The sequence below is a fragment of the Oncorhynchus gorbuscha genome, linkage group LG21 (assembly GCF_021184085.1).
Source record: "Oncorhynchus gorbuscha isolate QuinsamMale2020 ecotype Even-year linkage group LG21, OgorEven_v1.0, whole genome shotgun sequence".
Lineage (NCBI taxonomy): Eukaryota > Metazoa > Chordata > Actinopteri > Salmoniformes > Salmonidae > Oncorhynchus > Oncorhynchus gorbuscha.
Window position 1 is genome coordinate 37,902,079 of NC_060193.1, and position 19,335 is coordinate 37,921,413.

Below are 19,335 nucleotides of genomic sequence, written 5' to 3' on the forward strand. Positions count from 1 at the left end.
AGCACATTTCTTAATACTATTGTGAACTGGTGAAATGGGTTCGGGTTGGAGATAAATTATTCTAAAGAAACATATGACATGAAAAGACCGCTGTCATCCATAATCAATGTGTCAGTTTGAGTGACGGCAATGAGCTGTTTGTTCTCATTACCAAATGACACATTTCCTACGCCATATAGTATATCAAACAGATTGCTTGTTTAATAATAACAATATTTTATTCAACAAAGCCATGCGTGAATAACAACTAGAATGTATATAAGGTCATATTTGCACAGTTATAAATCATATGCTGTTCATCCCAAAACAGTGGCTGAAGTATACTGTAAATCCAAGCTGAGTGTGTGTGTTTGTGTGTGTGTGCATGCTTCTGTACGTTTGAAGAAATTAAGTGTTGAAATGAATTAAACAATTGTGTGCTTGTTCACCTGGGGGGAGATGCAGACCTCTTTAAAACAAGGGCACTGCAAGACAGCCAGTCGGTTACTTAGAACAGCACAGAATTTGGCACAGCCGCTACTCTCCATAGAGGCCAGTGATGGAGACAGCTAAGGCACAGCCATCTGTCTATAACAGCATAACTATATCTAGAAACGAATCCTGCTTACTAACGTTCATTACTTTTCTGTTTAATTACTTAATGTGGGGCTGTAACTTCAAGAACTGTAATTATGTATAATTAGAGCTATCAAGCATTTACGCTAGCACTGTATCACTCAGGGTTGCTACTACTAACTCGTTTGGCACTTATTCTGATGCAGTGGGTTAGCGTTAGCGCAGGCTATGGGGAACGCACTTGTATTAATGTAAGTAGGCATGGCTAAGTAGGGTATCTGCTTTGCCATTTTGACTGTGTCTCTATGGCTGGTTCAGATTGGCTTCCAAGTCAAATGAAAACAATTGTTGCGGCCAACTAATGGCCATGAGACAATCTATTTAGACATATCCTTTGGTTGGGGTTCTGCCACTGATGAAGACACTAAATATTCAATGTATATTGCAACATACGTATAAGTAGATAGCAACAAAAGACTATCTAAGGCAATGAGATGGTCAACTCAGGATACATTACACCAGAGAAGACATACTTCCATTGGTTTCCTGCAAGGAGAAAATAATCCTTGAGATATGGCTCTTTTTATATCGCCCCATAATACTATGTTATTTAATAATAATATAATATATAATAATAGAAAACATATCATCAGTATAATATACAAGTACTCTACCTCTATAAACCAATGGGGGAACACATAAAGGATCCAATTCAATCTAGATAGCCCATATAGATAAACATCCGTATAGGTTTTTTCTCACATCCTTTCCTCAACCTAAAACATATTACACTCTCGCTGGTGGCCCATTACTTCCATACGCGGTGCCTTTTTAATGGTTTTGTTTGTCTAACAATGGTGGCCTAGTAAGTTATGCTGCCCATTCTTCCCAGGCAACTTGAGATTGCCGAGGCTCTTTAGCCTCGTGCCAAATAAGAGATATGTTGGGATATAGCCGCGGGGCAGTCGGAGCGAGGTGCATACTAATGCTGGCATCTCATTGCTTGTCATGCAGTGAGCTCCTAAGGTCCCCAGCAGAGCCGAAGAGTCTCTGGAGTGGACATGCTTTGAGTTAGAGCCCCTCATTGAAGTAGTGCTCAGGGTCTGGTGGTTGCAAAGCCTAATATAGGCCTGATCAAATGGGCTCGACGGTGATGGGGAAACAACAGGATCTCTCTGTGTCATGAGAAGGGGGTTGTCAATTGACCACACCAGCTTAATATCACACATCAGAAGTGAGCCTACATTAATTAATGAAATATTTTCTAACAATGATTCCATAACTACAACCATAGAATGATATACATGGGTTCAAATAGTGTTTGTTTAGCTTTCAAATACTTTGATAGTTCAATTGAGAAAATATATCTATTATTTTATTTTAATTGTGTTTACTGACACCAAGACCTCTTTTACAAGGTAGCCTTGCAAACAATCATACACATTCACAATATTTACAATTGCAATGCAATAAAAGCATACAAAATTTACAAGCAATTTAAGAAAAGTAACTTACAAAACACGATAATGAAAAACAAACATTCCTCAGTACTGCCCTAGCGACACCAAAACATCCAACTTTAGAGACGTGACGGCACGTGTGTTTCAAGTTCGGGAAAGCTCAAATAAAATCCTAAAATAAATCACCTTGATAATAAAGTATTGCATGCATCTATCATCGCCTTTGCAAACTAATGTAAGATCACTGTTCCTAATGTGATGAGTAGATTCAATAGTCATAAGTTAGGCTAATAATCAGTGTCGTAAAACTCGATACCGGTCCTGGTCTCGAATCCGGACTCAAGACCACATATTTAGTGTCTCAGTCTTGTCTCAGTGTCAGATACATTTGAAGCTTTTTGTAAAATAACATATACCAATTTCAGTTGAACAAAGGCTTTCTGTAAAGCAAAAAAATGCAGATTGTTGTTCTGAAATAGCCTTGTTAACAGAAGGGGCAACAGAATACACAACATAAGTGGAGGTTATCATTTATTACAGAAGAAACAATATTGTTTATGTAGATAGTAAAAAGTACAGGACCAACTATCATTATCTTATTTTGACTAGTATTTCAACGCAACGGAAATTATTATTATAATAAAATAAAAAAATCTGATCTCACCATCAACATCCATCTGGAATTCATCTGTTGTGAAACTCATCTATTCAATTCCAATGAATTGAATCACGACTACAGGCCACCCTTCACAACACAAAGTCGCCAATGGAAATAAGGTACTCAGAATGAATAGATGGAGGTTTGATCAAGCTATCAGTTCATCTCCAGGGGTAGGACGTGGAAAAATGAATGCCTGTATTTACTGTCATCTTGAATATTATAACCATAGTCTGTCAGAGTTAGATTACTTATGAGCAGATGTTAGATCAAGATATTCAACAACTATCCCTCCAACCAGGCTGAACTGTGGGTGTGCTTGCTGTGACGAAGTGTAATTAATATTAAGTAATAAATCAAACATTGCTAAAGTATCACATTTGTCCACTTGGAGAGATTGAAAAGGCAATCATTCCAATATAGCTGAATAGTGTTCCATGCTCTCGATTCATAACTGAGTCTTCTGTCTTGACACCCTCAGGAAGTGAGGCAAGAGTTCACGCGTGGCTGAAGAAAGGGGCTTAACTAAATTAGAAATGGAGGTGTTGCCACAAGAGACGGGAACGATTGACTGACATCTAGCTGATGCCAACACTTCAATGTTGTGCATCACTCATAACTACACATTAGTCAAGCCATGTAGAATAAACCAACTGAGTGTACAGTACAGTAAGTAAGTCAGCTGAGGAGTCACACATCGAACATTCTTGAGTGAAAACCACATGTCAACATCGAGTGTGATGAACTAAGGGATAGTGGAGAAGGGAGAGAGAGAGAGAGAGAGAGAGAGAGAGAGAGAGAGAGAGAGAGAGAGAGAGAGAGAGAGAGAGAGAGAGAGAGAGAGAGAGAGAGAGAGAGAGAGAGAGAGAGAGAGAGAGAGAGAGGAAGGAAAGAAAGAGCAATAGAGAGAGTGAGGGAGTGAGAGAGAAATTATAGGGAGGGGGGATTCTCTGAGGTGTGAGGTCCCCAGAGTGATGACATGAAAGGGGAAAGTAAATGAGTGCTCTGAGCCCAGCAGCAGATAGCTGCAAACAGAGGTTTCTCCACAGGGTTCTACTTGGCAGTGAGTTCATCCTCTGAGGATGGGCCCACTTTGCTTTAGTAGTGCCTGAGAATGTGTAAACAACACTGATGCATGTTATGATTCCCTCCTCCCTGTCAAATTTCATAAAAATATAAATACTGAATCGTTACAAAAATATATATTTTTAGATACAACTATACAAAATATATTCACGTCTTCAAACAATTGATTAAAACCCACTGTTTTGCAATAGTCTACAGTTGCCTCAACAGCACTCTGTAGGGTAGCACCATGGTGTAGCCGAAGCTTCCGTCCTCATCTGGGTACATTGAATTCAGTAGAAAACCTATGTCACCTTCCGGAGAATGTCCTCCAACCTATCAGAGCTCTTGCAGCATGAACTGATGTTGTCCACCCAATCAAAGGATCAGAGAAGGAATATAGTACTGAAAGCATAAGCTACAGCTAGTGCATAAAGTGTGGTGAGTAGTTGACTCAAAGAGAGAGCAAGACAATAGTCAAACAGTTTTGAACAAATACATTTCCTCAAAAAGGAAGAAGAAGCAAGAGAGAGAAAGAGAAAGAGAGCTAGCTATTTGTGACCTGATTCAGGACACTAGGCGTATGTCGCAAGTCACGACTTCACAGGAGAGTTGTTTGATCTTTAAAAAAAAAAAATTAATCAAAAGGTGTTTCTTGGCAGAAATGCCTTCTCAAACATGTGAACTTTCATGTGACTTAATATCAACTTGTATGCTATCTGTAAATATGAATAAAATTGTTAAATTGCGAGGCTAGTTGGTTTCGCCACAGAAAAAGTCAGCAACCTTCCCGCTAGCCATGATTGGCTGAGATAGAGTGGGCTGGACATGCCGAGAGATGAGCTTGTATTGGACAGCCATATAGTACACGTCTGTCTATTGGAGCTGGTGAGTATGTCTAGGTAATCATGGCAAACAAGGCTTTAAAAAAAAATGTATCGCCTAGTAAAATTGCATAAACCTAATGTCAAGTTAAAGTGTACTGTTATCTAGCTAACGTTAGCTGGTGGGTCGCTAACTAACGTTGTGTATGATCTTATTCTTTGTATCTCAGACACATTTGCTTGACTCGTTATAGCCATAGACCCTGGCTGGTTAGCTACCTGCAAATTCATGCAGAGGGGCTCTCCAATAGTAGTGCCAAAACATTGAAAGATGGTTTTCTCAAAAGTGAGTGTACAAGTTGATCAACTTTCAAAGCATAATTACTTTCCCATTGTTCCTCAGCTGTAGTGTATAATATACAATTTTGTAGCTCTGAGTCTCTACGTTTATCCAATGTAGAAACAGAAATTCAAATGTTGCTACATAAGACCGAATCCAGGTGGTGAATCACATATTTAGTTTTTAAAAAATACTTTCACTTAGTTAGCTAGCAAATGCAGCTAGCTAGTTTAGCCTACTCAAACATCCAGCTCAAACAGAGAGGGATGCTATGTGAGCTAGCTGGCAATGGCTATCCAACATTGGAACTTTTCCAAGACAAGGTAAGCTTTTGGTTTATTAATTTATTGCCACGGGGCCAGCCGGTGTAACTGCTAAATTGCATGCTGACTGTAGACTGTACTGCATGATTGTTTGCGTGTGATCGGGGTGTATTTATTCCACAGATTCTGTTAAAAAAAAACATTTCTGAAACGGAAGCAAACAGAACAAAACGGGGATAAACATATCTGAATTTGTCCAATAGAAACTCTCGTTTGCAATTGTTGGAGAACATTTCAGAACATTTCCCTGTCACAGCCAAGAAATCCTTACACAATCAGACATTACCTTTGGATTTAACCTGGCCTGGGTAAGATTTTTTTAATTTATAATCCTCTTTTTCATTAGTAAACCAAACGGCATCAGCTGTTCCAGGGCACCCAAGTCTAATTTGTTTGTGCCTTTTTACTTGCAGAGGTCGAGTCTTAATGTCATCAATCAGTGTCCAAATAAAATGGTATTGCTCTCTCAGACAAACCCCAAAAGGCGTAGTGACTGTGAGCTCTCTCATATAGGTGACCTAAGACCGACATTCAAAGAAAAACGGGGCGGAGGGAATTATCCCAGGAAACTGCCTAGGAAACCGACGGTAGGTACATCCCTCTCTTACAATGACAGCTACCTCTGGATTTACTCAGGAGGTGATGATCCATTTATCTGCATAAAAAATGTGCTCGTTGGGGAGAGTGACACTTAATCCAGCTGGGATGAGGCCCTGTGGATCTGCGGCTTCCCAACTTCGGTGGCGATGAACAACCCATTCGATTTGACCTTTGACTGTATCTCCACCTCCATTATGTTAAAGAAGCAGGGATCAGTTGTGAACTGTCCTGCCTATCTGATCAGCATTACTACCGTGTCTGGTTGAGACCTGTGAGTGTGGTGAACAGTCATTTTCCCTCCATTTAAAAGGAGTGGTCACTTTTGTCTAGGAGAGAGAAAGTGAGAGAGTGCCTGGGGCTCAATTCCCTGTCAATTTCCTACCAATGCGGCCCCCTCTCCACTTCCACCACCAGCCCGCCTGCCACCCTCAAATCAGAAATGCAATCAAGTCTCTGAGCCACACAAGAGCACTCAAATCATCACCAAGAACAAAAAAAATAGACAAGCCATTTAACCCCTTTACACTCATCAGCCTTGCACAGACCAATAACACATGGCATTAATGCAACTGGGCTGTTGACAACCTATAATTCAAAAGTCCATTACTAATCCCAGGGCCCTTTGGCATTGGAGAGAAGGCTTCAAACTTTGGTTTCCCCTGAGGAGTAAACATATGTCACATCAAAATGACAGGCCTCAGCCATGCTTCTGGTGATTGGTTTTGATTTGTTTTCAGCCAGACCTCGACTTGAAGAGGTAATAATGGAGACAGATTTTGGAGCAGATTTCCAAGAGATGCGCAAAGGGGCGGAGAATGCAACAGTTCAGAAACTCCCTGTCCACTCTCACTCGACAGTCAATCTCTGACAACAGCGAAAAAAACGTCACATCGCAGTGGTGTTTACCTGTACCTCTTCCACTAGATACTGCTTTTGTAGCGGGAGGGAGAGAGATGTTTAAAAAGGAGTCTAACCATAGCTGCTACGGTGCAGAGGCGAGAGCCTATACCAAAAGCGATGGCCAGCAAGTAGAGGCAGTACAACGCTCACATACACTGGTTACAGTATCTCCCTCCCTTGAGTAGTCTCGGAAACCCGACCCTAGGCAACACAGTGACTACAGGACTATTTTGGCATAGAGGAACTAGGTCACTGCCTTCGCTGATAACAAGAAAAATCTGGGGTCTCTCCCAACAAATCACGAGGTAGAAATGCCGAAACATCCCGATTCAAAACAGGCAACAACCTTTGCAGTGGCTTTAGTTAAGGTAGTTGATGCAAACTAGCTACTTGCGAAATGCACTCATTAAAAATAACCTCCATGATCTCCATCTTGATAGCTACTATTTTGTATTTTATTCAAGTGGATAAAGTATGGGTGTGAAGTTGGGATTCTTAAATTTAAGAAAAACAGTGTTGTTTAGTTTTTTTTCCCCCACTTAATTAAAATCACAGTGCAGTTATCAAAAAACATATTATTTTCTGTGTTATAGTCAATAGGCTATAAAGGCCTGGGAAAGTTGTGTAATTCAAATATAGCAGGATACTGCTATACTTTGGTGAATTGGCAAAAGGCATGCAAGACAAGAGATTGTGAGATGCAGATTACTAAAACAAATGAGCATGTGTCTGCCTGCCCCTCCTCTCTCTCCCTTGTGCTGGCTTGCCTGCCTGCCCTGTCTGTTCAGTCTTCGGTCTGTTGCGAGGAGAATATCTTAGCCTATTCATGGCACCGATGTTGCCGGGATACAGAGGTATCTTCGGCCAGTCTTGCGAGCACAGGGTAGCCTACTCTTTGTTTTTGCCCCATAATATGAAATTACGGTAGGCTACCGGATTCCTTTCTCGACTACCCTTTTAAGACATAATGGAATGCGGCCCCTTAAAAGAGCCTTGGCTATGGCATGTTTGTTTGTCGGTATGTTAGGGTAGGCTACACTATGGATTTTAAATGCAGACAGGAAACCTTCTCTGGAGATATGAACAGGCAAAGGAATGAGGCTTCTGAAGATGGACTAACGTCCATCACTCGGCAACCAGAACTGTCAATAAATAATGTTGAGCTTCTGCGCAGCAGCACATAAATCAGCGACGTTAATTGTTGTTAGGGAAAAAATACATAACATTTTATACCGAAGCAGAAGTTACTGAAGCTGCGTTCTATGTCTGTAAAGGGTTGCGGTAGATATAACTTCATTGCCCGGCCCTAGCAGGCAAATGTAATAGGACCATTATTCTGCATTGTATATTGATGTTTCTTATCGTTTTAACAGAAAACAGATGTTTTCGAGGACTTCCATTGAAAGCTCTTTTTTGTCTAGGACTAGGTGTAATATCTGTACAGCAAACTGGTCCTTACAGTTTCAGTAGTTAAAAAGACAGAAACCCCTTGAGTTGACAGGTCCCCTCTATTCTAACTGACCATAAAATGCATCAGCACTGGAGTATTAGTGGGAAAGTTTAGTTGAAAACCGCGGGAGAAGGGCTTAGACCTGATAAGGCTTTTATACTCAGCGTGTCATCCGTGGCTTTCAAGAAATATGCCGATGAGTTTGTTCAGTCTGAGAGACTTTGCGTGACTGCTCAGCCTCTTCTTAACTCCACCAACAGATCTCCCATTCCAGGTAATATCCTGGGGCCCAACATGAGAAGAACCCCGTGACATTACAAAAGGAAAGAGAAGAAAACAAACACACAAAAATCCACAGCTGAACCCATCCCCTCGGAATAGCACTCCTTTTGAAGCGGTGAAAGAGCTTTGGTTACAAGGAGGATGGCTCGCACTGATGGGGATGACCAATGAGCCTCGGAGGGAAAAAGGAATGAGTGCAGAGTTTCCTCCTTCATTAACCCTCCTGTGAGAAATAATCAACATCGCTCCATTTCCACCTGAGCCCCTCCTGAGTCTCTGAGCCTCACTGCTCTCTCTATCTCTCCTTTTTTTTGAAGAGCCCACTGTGTCCGGCATTGTTCAACAGGATATTATATGAAATGCCATGCACAATCAGTGAAGATGCTTGTCCTCCTTGCATCTCAGCTTGTTGTGGTTGACACACAGAGAGGGGCACAGACACATGATACGCACTAACACACGTGCACACTCACACATACGCACACTCTTGCACGCACACACAGCTTTGTTTTCATGAATGTTCTGGTCTTTTTGGGGAGTAAAAATGTATTCCCATACAAAATCCTATTTCAGCTAACCTAACCCTTAACCTAACCGTAACCTTAACCCTAACCCCAAGGTTAAAGTTATAGTCATCAGTCTCAAGTCAAAGTCGAGTCCCGAGTCCTGAAGTCTCAAGTTATTTTATTACAAGTTGAGTAGTTGTGACCCAAGTCCACACCTCTGGAAAACATGCGCACGCACACACACACACACACACACACACACACACACACACACACACACACACACACACACACACACACACACACACACACACACACACACACACACACACACACACACACACACACACACACACACACACACACACACACAGTGATGCCCCAATTTCCTTTGATTAGACGCTCCTACCCTGATGACATGGATAAGAAGGCAGATGGCGTTTCCTGTTGTTTGTTGATTTATTCATACCGCCCTTTAAAAAATATATATATATATATATGTCTGAAGTGTCCTGTTTTGCTAGTCTCGTACGAACCATCCTGATCTACGAGGTTACAGTTTTGCCATGCTGAAAACACAATACTTTGATCATGTTGTTCTCTACACTTTGATTTGTACACAACCTGAATTTGCACCAAAGGCTCAGAAATGCTTTTTTGTGTGGAATCTGCAATTTTCTTTGCTCAGCAGTCAGCACAGAACAAGATACTTTCTTTACAGTGATACATATATCACATTGACCAGGGCCCATAGGGAGACCCATACGGCTACGGTCAAAAGTGGTGCACTATGTAGGGAATAGGGGGCATTCGGGACGTAGCCGCAGTATGTTCAACTCCTAACTGGATTAATGTCAGTCAGTGGCGTAACCCTAGCTGGCACCCCGTGGAGCCAGGGAGCTGACACTGACATCCCTACCATAGGTGATCAGTGAGGCGGACTGACAGGCGGCCGGATTGCCATCTGTGTTTGACAGTATCACTTTGGAGTGGCTGAGATTGTGTCACAATGCATCTCGGTCTACTCAGACATGAGCTGAGCAATGGATATGTGGTGAAAGAGAGCGAGATGGGGAGGGGGGGTAGAGTGAAAGAAAGGGACTGAAAGAAGAAAAGAGAGCCAAAAGACAGATATAATCGTCCAGGTGATAAGTGAGAGAACAAGAAAGAAATATGAGCTGACGAAAGCGAGTTAATGATAGACCATTTTTACACACACACACACACACACACACACACACACACACACACACACACACACACACACACACACACACACACACACACACACACACACACACACACACACACACACACACACACACACACACACACACACACACACACACACACACGGGTGACAGAGCAACACAGGATAGGAGGGAGGAGGAAGCCCCGTTGTGTACCTGTGGGAACAGCTGCGTCCATGGTGGGCCTCTCCCAAGTGTTGACTTGCTCCCAAGCGAAGCCATTGGTCCCGAGGGCCACACTGTAGCCACAGCTGCTGTAGGGGTCTTCAAATGAACAGCTGCCTGTAGGACACAACGAGAAGAGAGAAGAGTAGGGTTGCATATGTCAACACGATTAAGCCATATACTCACATCATTATTTCATCCCCACTAAATAATTATTTTCCAGCGCATTAGGCTTTATGCTAGCCAGAAGCCATGGATTGAGAAAGCAAGATGAAACTCGGTCTAATTAAATGTACTCTTTGAGATGCGTGGTTTAATTGCAATGAGAGGATTCAAAGGGAATTCTTGGGGGTTTTGTGCATTATCTATTTTGTCAATTACACAAATGTTTTGTGTTTTTGAGCTGCTTTTATGCGTGGATCGTTTGATGCAAAGCTCGCTTTCAGATTTGAATCAAATTTGTAAAATTGCATAAGCCAAGTACTAAACACTCATTGGCGGCTAATGACTTGCCTGTGTACTGAATGGGAAATTAAGAGCACATTCCATTCAAATGAGAGGGGAGTTTGTGTCAGTGCCCTTTTGTTAGACATATTTTTCATTTTGTTCCATTCTGAAGGGTCCCAAACATTTATCTCTTTGTGGTCAATAAATCCAAGTCTCACTGCTGAGATTGAGGCTGTCCTAATATGGACACCATACAAAAAAAATTACTTTTCACTCTCCATATCAATAGTGTCAAACAACATGTCTCTCTCGGTTCTGATATTTTCCGACACAGAGGGGGAGAGAAAAACACGCCGAAGCCCTTCATCTCCTCTAATTAATGTTGCCTACCAATTTGATACATTATTGATAAGTTGCCCACAACAGATAAGTAACAGTTTGGATGATCAGTTAAAGCTCCTGCTTACAACCTGCACCCACATCTGCTCCTAGGGGAGGACCTAGCGTAAAAACGGGGGCTTTTCATCTCCAAGGCTAGTTAGACAGTGAGTTGTAATGGGAAGGTTTTTCAGCAGCTGCGTTTCTTTAGGCTCTCTGTGGAGACGTTGTTTATAAAATTGAGTTTCACCTGTAGCACTTTCATCAGTAAGGTTTGAATGAACTGAGAGGCATGGTAGAGTGTGTTCACAGTCTCTACATGCAAAGAGGACATTGCTTACACCCATAAAATTGACAGAAAAGATAAGTGTTCGCACCTCAGGATTTCATTTGGGAATCTGTGCTCTGCAATTAATATTTCTGTCAGATTACGATTGTACTGTAAATAATTAAATTAATATTTTTGCAATTTCGGGAGGCTACATAGTGAGGTTGCTAGCTTATGACGACACGATCAGCAAAGAGGTCTTTGCTGCTTCTACACCTGCATTGCTTGCTGTTTGGGGTTTTAGGCTGGGTTTCTGTACAGCACTTTGAGATATCAGCTGATGTACGAAGGGCTATATAAATATATTTGATTTGATTTGATTTCGACATATATGTTTTGAAATGTTATTGTGGTAGAAAAGGTAAAGAAAATGGAAAGTAGGCAACTGTACAGTACATTTAAAGGTGAGTGATGATGGAATGTTGAATTTCTTACTGTAACCTTTACATATCTCTTTTTAAAATAAGCTTTTTGGACAGATTTTCTTCCGGGCTAATTTGATGAAGTGTTTTCTGTATAAATGAAGAATTAGTGTTGATAAACACAAACATACACATCCATCTTGTGATCATACTCAACCAATTCAGGGCCCAAGACCCTCTACCAATTTTAAAACATTCCAGTCTTTAATCCATTTTGAAGCCCCAATTGGACCCTTTGATCATTATAACCTTACATTTAAGACCACTGTAATCCAAACTGACAGGACCTACCATGTCATACACCAATGGGGGATAACTCAGCTAAAGCGTCTGTTTTCTGTTCACTTAGACAAGATCTTAGTTAGCTCCCATTAAATTTACTGTCATCATCTAAGATTTAATTACAGCGTTTACTAACATGTGCATTTTTTCAGTATTTTCCCTCCCTGGCGGCATTTCCAAGCTAGGCAGGCTAGTATACGGCTCAGATGGTAAAGCTATTATTTCCACACCAGTAAGCATGCACAATAGCCAAATATAGCTGTCATTAATTTAGCAATAAACTGAGATACAGAATATCAGGACAGTGTCTTGTCATGTAAAATGTGTCTCTCAATTTAGGACAAATGTGACCTAACAAATGCCATGCAGCCATATTCTTAGTTTCACTAGAGAATGCATGACTCAATGGGGACCACTGTTTGTGGTCTTTTTTCCGCTTGAGTGGAAACAACAAACAACTTGCCAATGACCCCTCTCTAGTTGTCACTGTGTACCTGGAATGGCTCAGGAAAACACACACACACACACAAGTCAATGGATTCAATCCGTTCGGACAGGATTGAGAACACAAGAGGGAGCAGGCTGATTGAATGCGTGAGATACATATATTGTACACACACTCAACACACACATAGGCAGACTCGCTTTCACTCACACACACATCCCATTTGAAATAAATCCAGCTTCGCCAATAGCACTGAATTAGACGAGAGAAGAAAGATGACAAGGCAGACAAAAGGCACAGAGCGCTTCTAATAACACACATGACTCATTCAATTTAGATGCTCCCCTCAACCCCTACTAATTCTACATTTTCCAATTTGCATACACATTTTAACCTTGGCAGCTCACTCCACACAATCCATTTCCCTAAGCCAATCTATCCCCACCCATCACCTTGCGGAGAGGGGGAGAAAAAGGCTGTAGGTAGGATAGGTAGCCAGGCATCAGACAGAGGCTCTCCAAGCTCAATCAGGTCAGAGCTGGGTCATGTTTGGTGTTCATGCACCAAACGGAAGAAGATGGGGAGAAACTACCTGGACTTGTCCAATAAGAAATGCTAGAGAATACAGTTGCCTGGAAATGGAATCTGTCAACATCTCTACAAGAAGCATGCTGGGTTGATGAGCAGTCCGTAACAGGCTTCAGGGACGGTAAGTAAATTTCTGGATACATACATATAATTTTGGCAGAACATAATGAACTGTTAATGAGACAATGCTTCTTTAGTTTTACGTCTCTCTTCAGGCTTTGAAAGGCACCCTTTTCAAAGACAATAACGGTTCATGTGAATGAAACATACTCTTTTGGAGATACATCTCAGTTCACAGTGTATCAGTAAATAATTGTCACATTCTTAACCATAACCTGGCTTAACTGGCCTCTAGGCAACATGGCTAGTGAACACAATCCTGGAAAGGGTTAATCCTGTATTAATCCAGTTCAATGATCTGAATGTATGACCTGTACTGTAAATATGCTAACATGACTCTCTGCCTCATCCATACAACTAACAAAGTCAATTGCTGTCAGAAGTTGGATCCGAACTCACTAACGTAACAAACACTACACAATGTCGAACCATTTAAGAAGTTGTGTGGAATGTACGAGCCCAGTAAAAATACTCTTCCTCCAAGACTTATGCATGTTGTCAGTCGTTTTTTTTATCCCTTCTCTGATTTGAGTATTTGCATACTAATCCCACTTCTCGACTAAAATGGCAGCTTTGCATTAATGACTCTCTTTTCCTCTCCTGTGTGAGTCAGGTGGTGTGTCCTCATAGGAGGCCAGTCCTGATCCCCTAATTCCAGGGATTGGAAGAACAGACGATACGGAAGGCCACAAGAAATCTGCCTGAAAAGCAAGCTTCTTTCTGCCTTTAATACACAACAAGGAAACCCGTCATTCTTTCAAACAAGAAATCCCTTACATAGCACTAGGCACAGGGATGATGCTTTTCTATGAATTTCCAATGTTGCGGGGCCACAGGAGGGCAAAGGAAAATATGTGAAGGCAGAAATGGATACAGTGTGTTTGTGTGTGTACCTGTATGACACTTCCCCACTGTCCTTGGGTCTGGCTGTGCTTGTAAGGGGGAGAAGAACAGTGTGTGTCCTTGGATGCTCGTTATTGGGCCTTCTGCGAAACACAGTGGGGGTTTTATAAAGCCAAGCCAGCAGAAAACACAGGCACAGGGTCCAGAGAGCTTCCCACCAGGTCACTCACCCACAGCCAATCAGAGCACAGGCTAAGGGATGTGGAAAAGCAATGTTGTCTCTGTCTCTCTCAGTGTCTTTTCCACCTTTTTCACTATCCCTCTTTTCATTTCTGTTTAGTCCCCCCCCCCCCAATGAAGGCTGTCCTTGCTCAGGCTGGTTAGAATTGACAAATGTTTCACCACAGCACCCCAGATCATAAAATGCACTAATAAAAATAATGAGTTTATACAAAATGCCATTTTCTCCTCTTAGAAAAATGATTACCTAAGTGTAGTAAAGCACATGATTACCTAAGTGTAGTAAAGCACACTCTAGTATGTAAATATAAATGTCTGTTTCTTGTGCTTTCATAGGGTGATAGATTTAAATAAATGTAGTCACACATACACTATGTAATACAACAGCATGTGGGCAACACTCAATTTAGTGGATTTGGCTATTTCAGCCACACCCATTGCTGACAGGTGTAAAAAAAAAATTGAGCACACAAGCCATGCAATTTCCATAGACAACCATTGACAGTAGAATGGCCTTAATGGCCTCAACAAGTCAGTTCGTCAAATTTCTGCCCTGCTAGAGCTGTGAAGTAGAAACGTCTCGGAGCGACAACTGCTCAGCCTCAAAGTGGTAGGCCACACAAGCTCACAGAACAGGACAACCGAGTGCTGAAGCGTGTAGCGTGGGTAAAACTGCCTCTGGAAGCAACATCATCACAAGAACTATTTGTCTGGAGCTTCATGAAATGGGTTTCCATGGCCGAGCAGCCGCACACAAGCAAAGCTTCGGCTGGAGTGGTGTAAAGCTCGCCGCCATTTGACTCTTGAGCAGTGGAAACGTGTTCTCTGAAGTGATGAATCAAGCCTCACCATCTGAGGAGGAGGAGGAATAATGGAGGGGAGCTGTTGTTCATGGTTCAAGCTAGGTCCTTTAGTTCCAGTGAAGGGAAATCTTAACGCTACAGCATAGAATGACATTCTAGACAATTCTGTGCTTCCAAATGTGTGGCAACAGTTTGGGGAAGGCCCTTTCCTGTTTCAGCATGACAATTCCCCATGTACAAAGCGAGATCACTACAAAAATGCTTTTTTGAGATCGGTGTGGAATAACTTGACTGGCCTGCACAGAGCCCTGACCTAAACCCCATTGAACAGCAATGGGCCAACATCTAGTGGAAAGCCTTTGCAAAAGAGTGGAGGCTGTTAAAGCAGCAAAGTTGGGACCAACTCCACAATAATGCCCATGATTTTATCAGGAGATGTTCAATGAGCAGGTGTCCACTTACTTTTGGTAATGTACTGTATCACTACTATGCAAATACACACACCATGCAACAATTTGCACACTCTATTAAAAATATTATTCACCATCATTTTCTCCTCCAAGTATGAGTCCTTAAAAATAACACCAATGTTGATTCTTTAAGCCCACCTTCTGTTACAGTAATGAGCTACAGTGTCTCTTTGTCACACTCTAAATGATAGCGTCTGACTCCTCTTCACCCTGCGCCCTCAGAGATGAGCTGTCACTCAGCAAATTAGCTGCAGTAAATGCCCGTCACACCATGCCTGCCCATATCTCCTCAGCCACTTAAAAACTCTGTTCACAGCCCCACTACCACCACCCCCCATACCCCCTTTTACCCACTGCCACCACCCTGTCACCCACGAGCTTGAAGAAAACGCGTGGTGGCATCAGAGGGATGCTAAAGCCTTGTTTAAGAGCTCAGAGCCCCAGCGGGTGAAGGGGTTAGCCCTGGGCTCATTACAGACCTCACACTCAGTCAATAAGATTTTGGCACAGCAGAGTGACTAACCTTGCCTCACCCAAGGGCCCGCGCTAATGTGAATATATTGAATGCTAGGGCAATGTGGGAGGGGCTCCCGATTGGCTAAGCAGTCCAAGGCATTGCTTCTCAGTGCTAGGGGTATCACTACAGACACTGGTTTGATTCCAGGCTGTATCACATTCCATAGGGCGGCGCACAATTGGCCCAGCGTCGTTAGGGTTTGACCGGGGTAGGCTGTCATTGTAAATAAGAATTTGTTCTCAAATGACTTGCCGAGTTAAATAAAGATCAAATAAAATGTATCAGCCTCAGCTTTGCTGCAGTAGAGCCACTTATTAGCATTAGATTTGAATTTGTGATTCATTCACTTCGAAAGAAAGTATGCTGACTTTACTATGAACTTTGACTGAGAGCCCCTGGAGGCTTTATTCATTTTTCACCTTCTCTGTGGGTGATTTTTGGAGGACTTACTTCAACTTTTCATTATTTTCTGGCTAGCTCCCTTTTGGGGACTTCTTTGAGCACCATAGCCCAGCTCTTATTTGTCTCTAGCAGGATGAGGCATGATTCTCAAATGTCTCTGCACAGTCAAGGTACCCCTGGAATAAGCTGTGGCCCAGTGTAGTCCACTATGTCCCCTGTGTCACCCCCTCCCCCTCTCATTCATCCATCTCTGGGGTTGTGGAGGCAGCTGAAAAGGGAGAGTCGCTTGGCGGATCTATCCGGATGAATATGAATGAGAGCTCAGCTCCTTGGCAGCACACACACACAGTTTCGGGGTCGCTTGAAACTGCCTGAGCTGTCTCCAGCTCTACAGTGTCAGTGGGAGGAAAAACCTGCCACCGTATCAGCTTGCTGTCTCCAAAGACAGGCCCTCGAATCCCTTTCAGACTCACCAAGAATAGGGGGAGAGAGAGGGCGAGTGGGAGAAAGGGAGAGAGAGAGAGTGAAAGAGAGAGAAAGAAGGGACTAGCTGAGCGAGAGAGAGTGAGTGAGGGAAAGGGGACTAGCTGAAAGAGAGAGAGAGAGAGAGAGAGAGAGAGAGAGAGAGAGAGAGAGAGAGAGAGAGAGAGAGAGAGAGAGAGAAAGAGAGAGAAAGAGAGAGAAAGAAGGGACTAGCTGAGCGAGAGAGAGTGATTGAGGGAAAGGGGACTAGCTGAAAGAGAGAGAGAGAGAGAGAGAGAGAGAGAGAGAGGAGATGGCTCAGTTAGAAGTTGTGAGTGGCTATGATCGACCAGTCTGAAAAAAGCCATGTTTAAGACTCGGAAACAAACGCCTTAATTTGAACGGCAGCGATGGCTCTTTCTTTGCCAAGATGAAACTTTAGTCTTAAAGAGAAAATAAAAAAGGGACCTGGAGAATGTCAGTGGTGATAGAGGATGTGTGTGTGTTCTTGTGTGTCTTTAGTGTGTGTATATGTATTTGAACACGTCCAGCTAGGGTTCAGTCAGTGGTGCTACAGCCCCTAAGCAGGACTTGGTTTCAGCAACCTCCTTAATAATTGAGCTTTGTTGGCCTGCTAATCAATTAGCTAAATAATTCAGTATTCAGTGTGCAAGAGAGGAGAGTTATAGCAAATAACAGCCATGGATCACCTCGCTTAGAGGCAGTTTTCTGATTAATATGGTACATATGGCACTGGTGTGGTCACTGCGGTATTGAATGTAAACATCCATCTCTTTTAGCGATGGAGCTACTGCATAGCATCTTACTCCACAGCACTAAAGCAGGAGTCCTCTCCTGAAAAGTCCACAGCATTTTATAGTTCTATTAGCAGCACTGAAGTCAGAAACTTCCAACAAGGTAGTAGTCATAGCTAGCAACCTACACAACACTACAAGTGTCATTTCTAGCTCTCACGTATCCTATGTTGTTGCTTTCCAGATATGTGAATGCACAGATATATCGTGACGCAATCCTGAGGCCCATTGTCATGCTATTCATTCAACACAGAAGCCCTAGCATTAAATATCTTCACATTTTACTCTGACACTACTGCCTAGCATCTTTAAAAAAAAACATTCATTTAACTAGGCAAGTCGGTTAAGAACAAAGTCTTATTTACAATGACGGCCTACACCGGCCAAACCCTAACCCGGACGACACAGGGCCAATTGTGCGCCACCCTATGGGACTCCCAATCACAGCCGGTTGTGATACAGCCTGGAATCAAACCAGGGTCTGTAGTGACACCTCTAGCACCTCTTTGCCACTCGGGAGGCCAATGTGCATTCCCAACCTATCACAGAGTCACTGGGCACAAAGTCTTTCCAGAACGTGTAATACGTTTCGCTCAATGTCTCTTAGAAAGAGGTAGAAATTGGGAATCCATTGTTTAAAAAAATAAGACCATAAACGGTAAACACTGGGATAAGAAGGATACAAAACGATAGGTTATTGTACTGTTTGCTGATTTCGATCCTCATGCCCCATTTGTCCTGTGATTGGCGGGATTACGGTGGTAATTGGGTCTCTAAGTAGCCGTCCTACCACTTACGGACTCCATACGGACGAAATAATTAAATAAACAGAGTCAAAGGGAACTAGTCCGATGGAGGTAGTGGGGCTGAGGCTGGGGGGGATGAGGTGGCTGAGGCGGGGAGATCTTGACCGGGACTGGCCCTGGGTGGCTGACCCCAGTGCAAGCTGAGGCTTGGGGTGGAGGGTGAAGAGCCTTGACTGGCCACGCTCTCAGGTCCTCATTAGAGCAGGCAGCAGGTACACCCCCTCTTCTATGGGATTTGTTCTTGGCTGTCACACTCTCTCTTTCTCTCTCTCTCTCACTGTCTTTCTTTATCTCTCTCTTCTCCACGGGTCTAATTTGATTATCTGTCTCCTGCTATCTTTCTCCTCTCCCTCCTACTCAGTATCCTCTCTTTTGTCAATATCTCTCTTTCCCTCCCTCTCTTTCTTATTTATTTTTCTCTCTGTCTCTCCTTTCTTATTTGACTCTTAGTCTCTTTCTCTACTTCCTCATCTGCTTTTCTTTTCTTTTTCTGCACTTTTCATCCTCAATATCTGAGTAATATAATAATATAATAATATATGCCATTTAGCAGACGCTTTTATCCAAAGCGACTTACAGTCATGTGTGC

The 19,335-nt window shown here is 42.6% G+C and overlaps 1 protein-coding gene across 1 annotated transcript in view; it reads right to left on the reverse strand.

Moving 5' to 3' along the window:
- The window catches only part of LOC124008536 (receptor-type tyrosine-protein phosphatase T-like), a 553,654-nt gene that overhangs the window by 436,445 nt on the left and 97,874 nt on the right, over window positions 1–19,335 (reverse strand). The window contains 1 exon segment of the mRNA XM_046319881.1: window positions 10,370–10,495. Within this exon segment, the coding sequence (XP_046175837.1) occupies window positions 10,370–10,495 (126 nt within the window).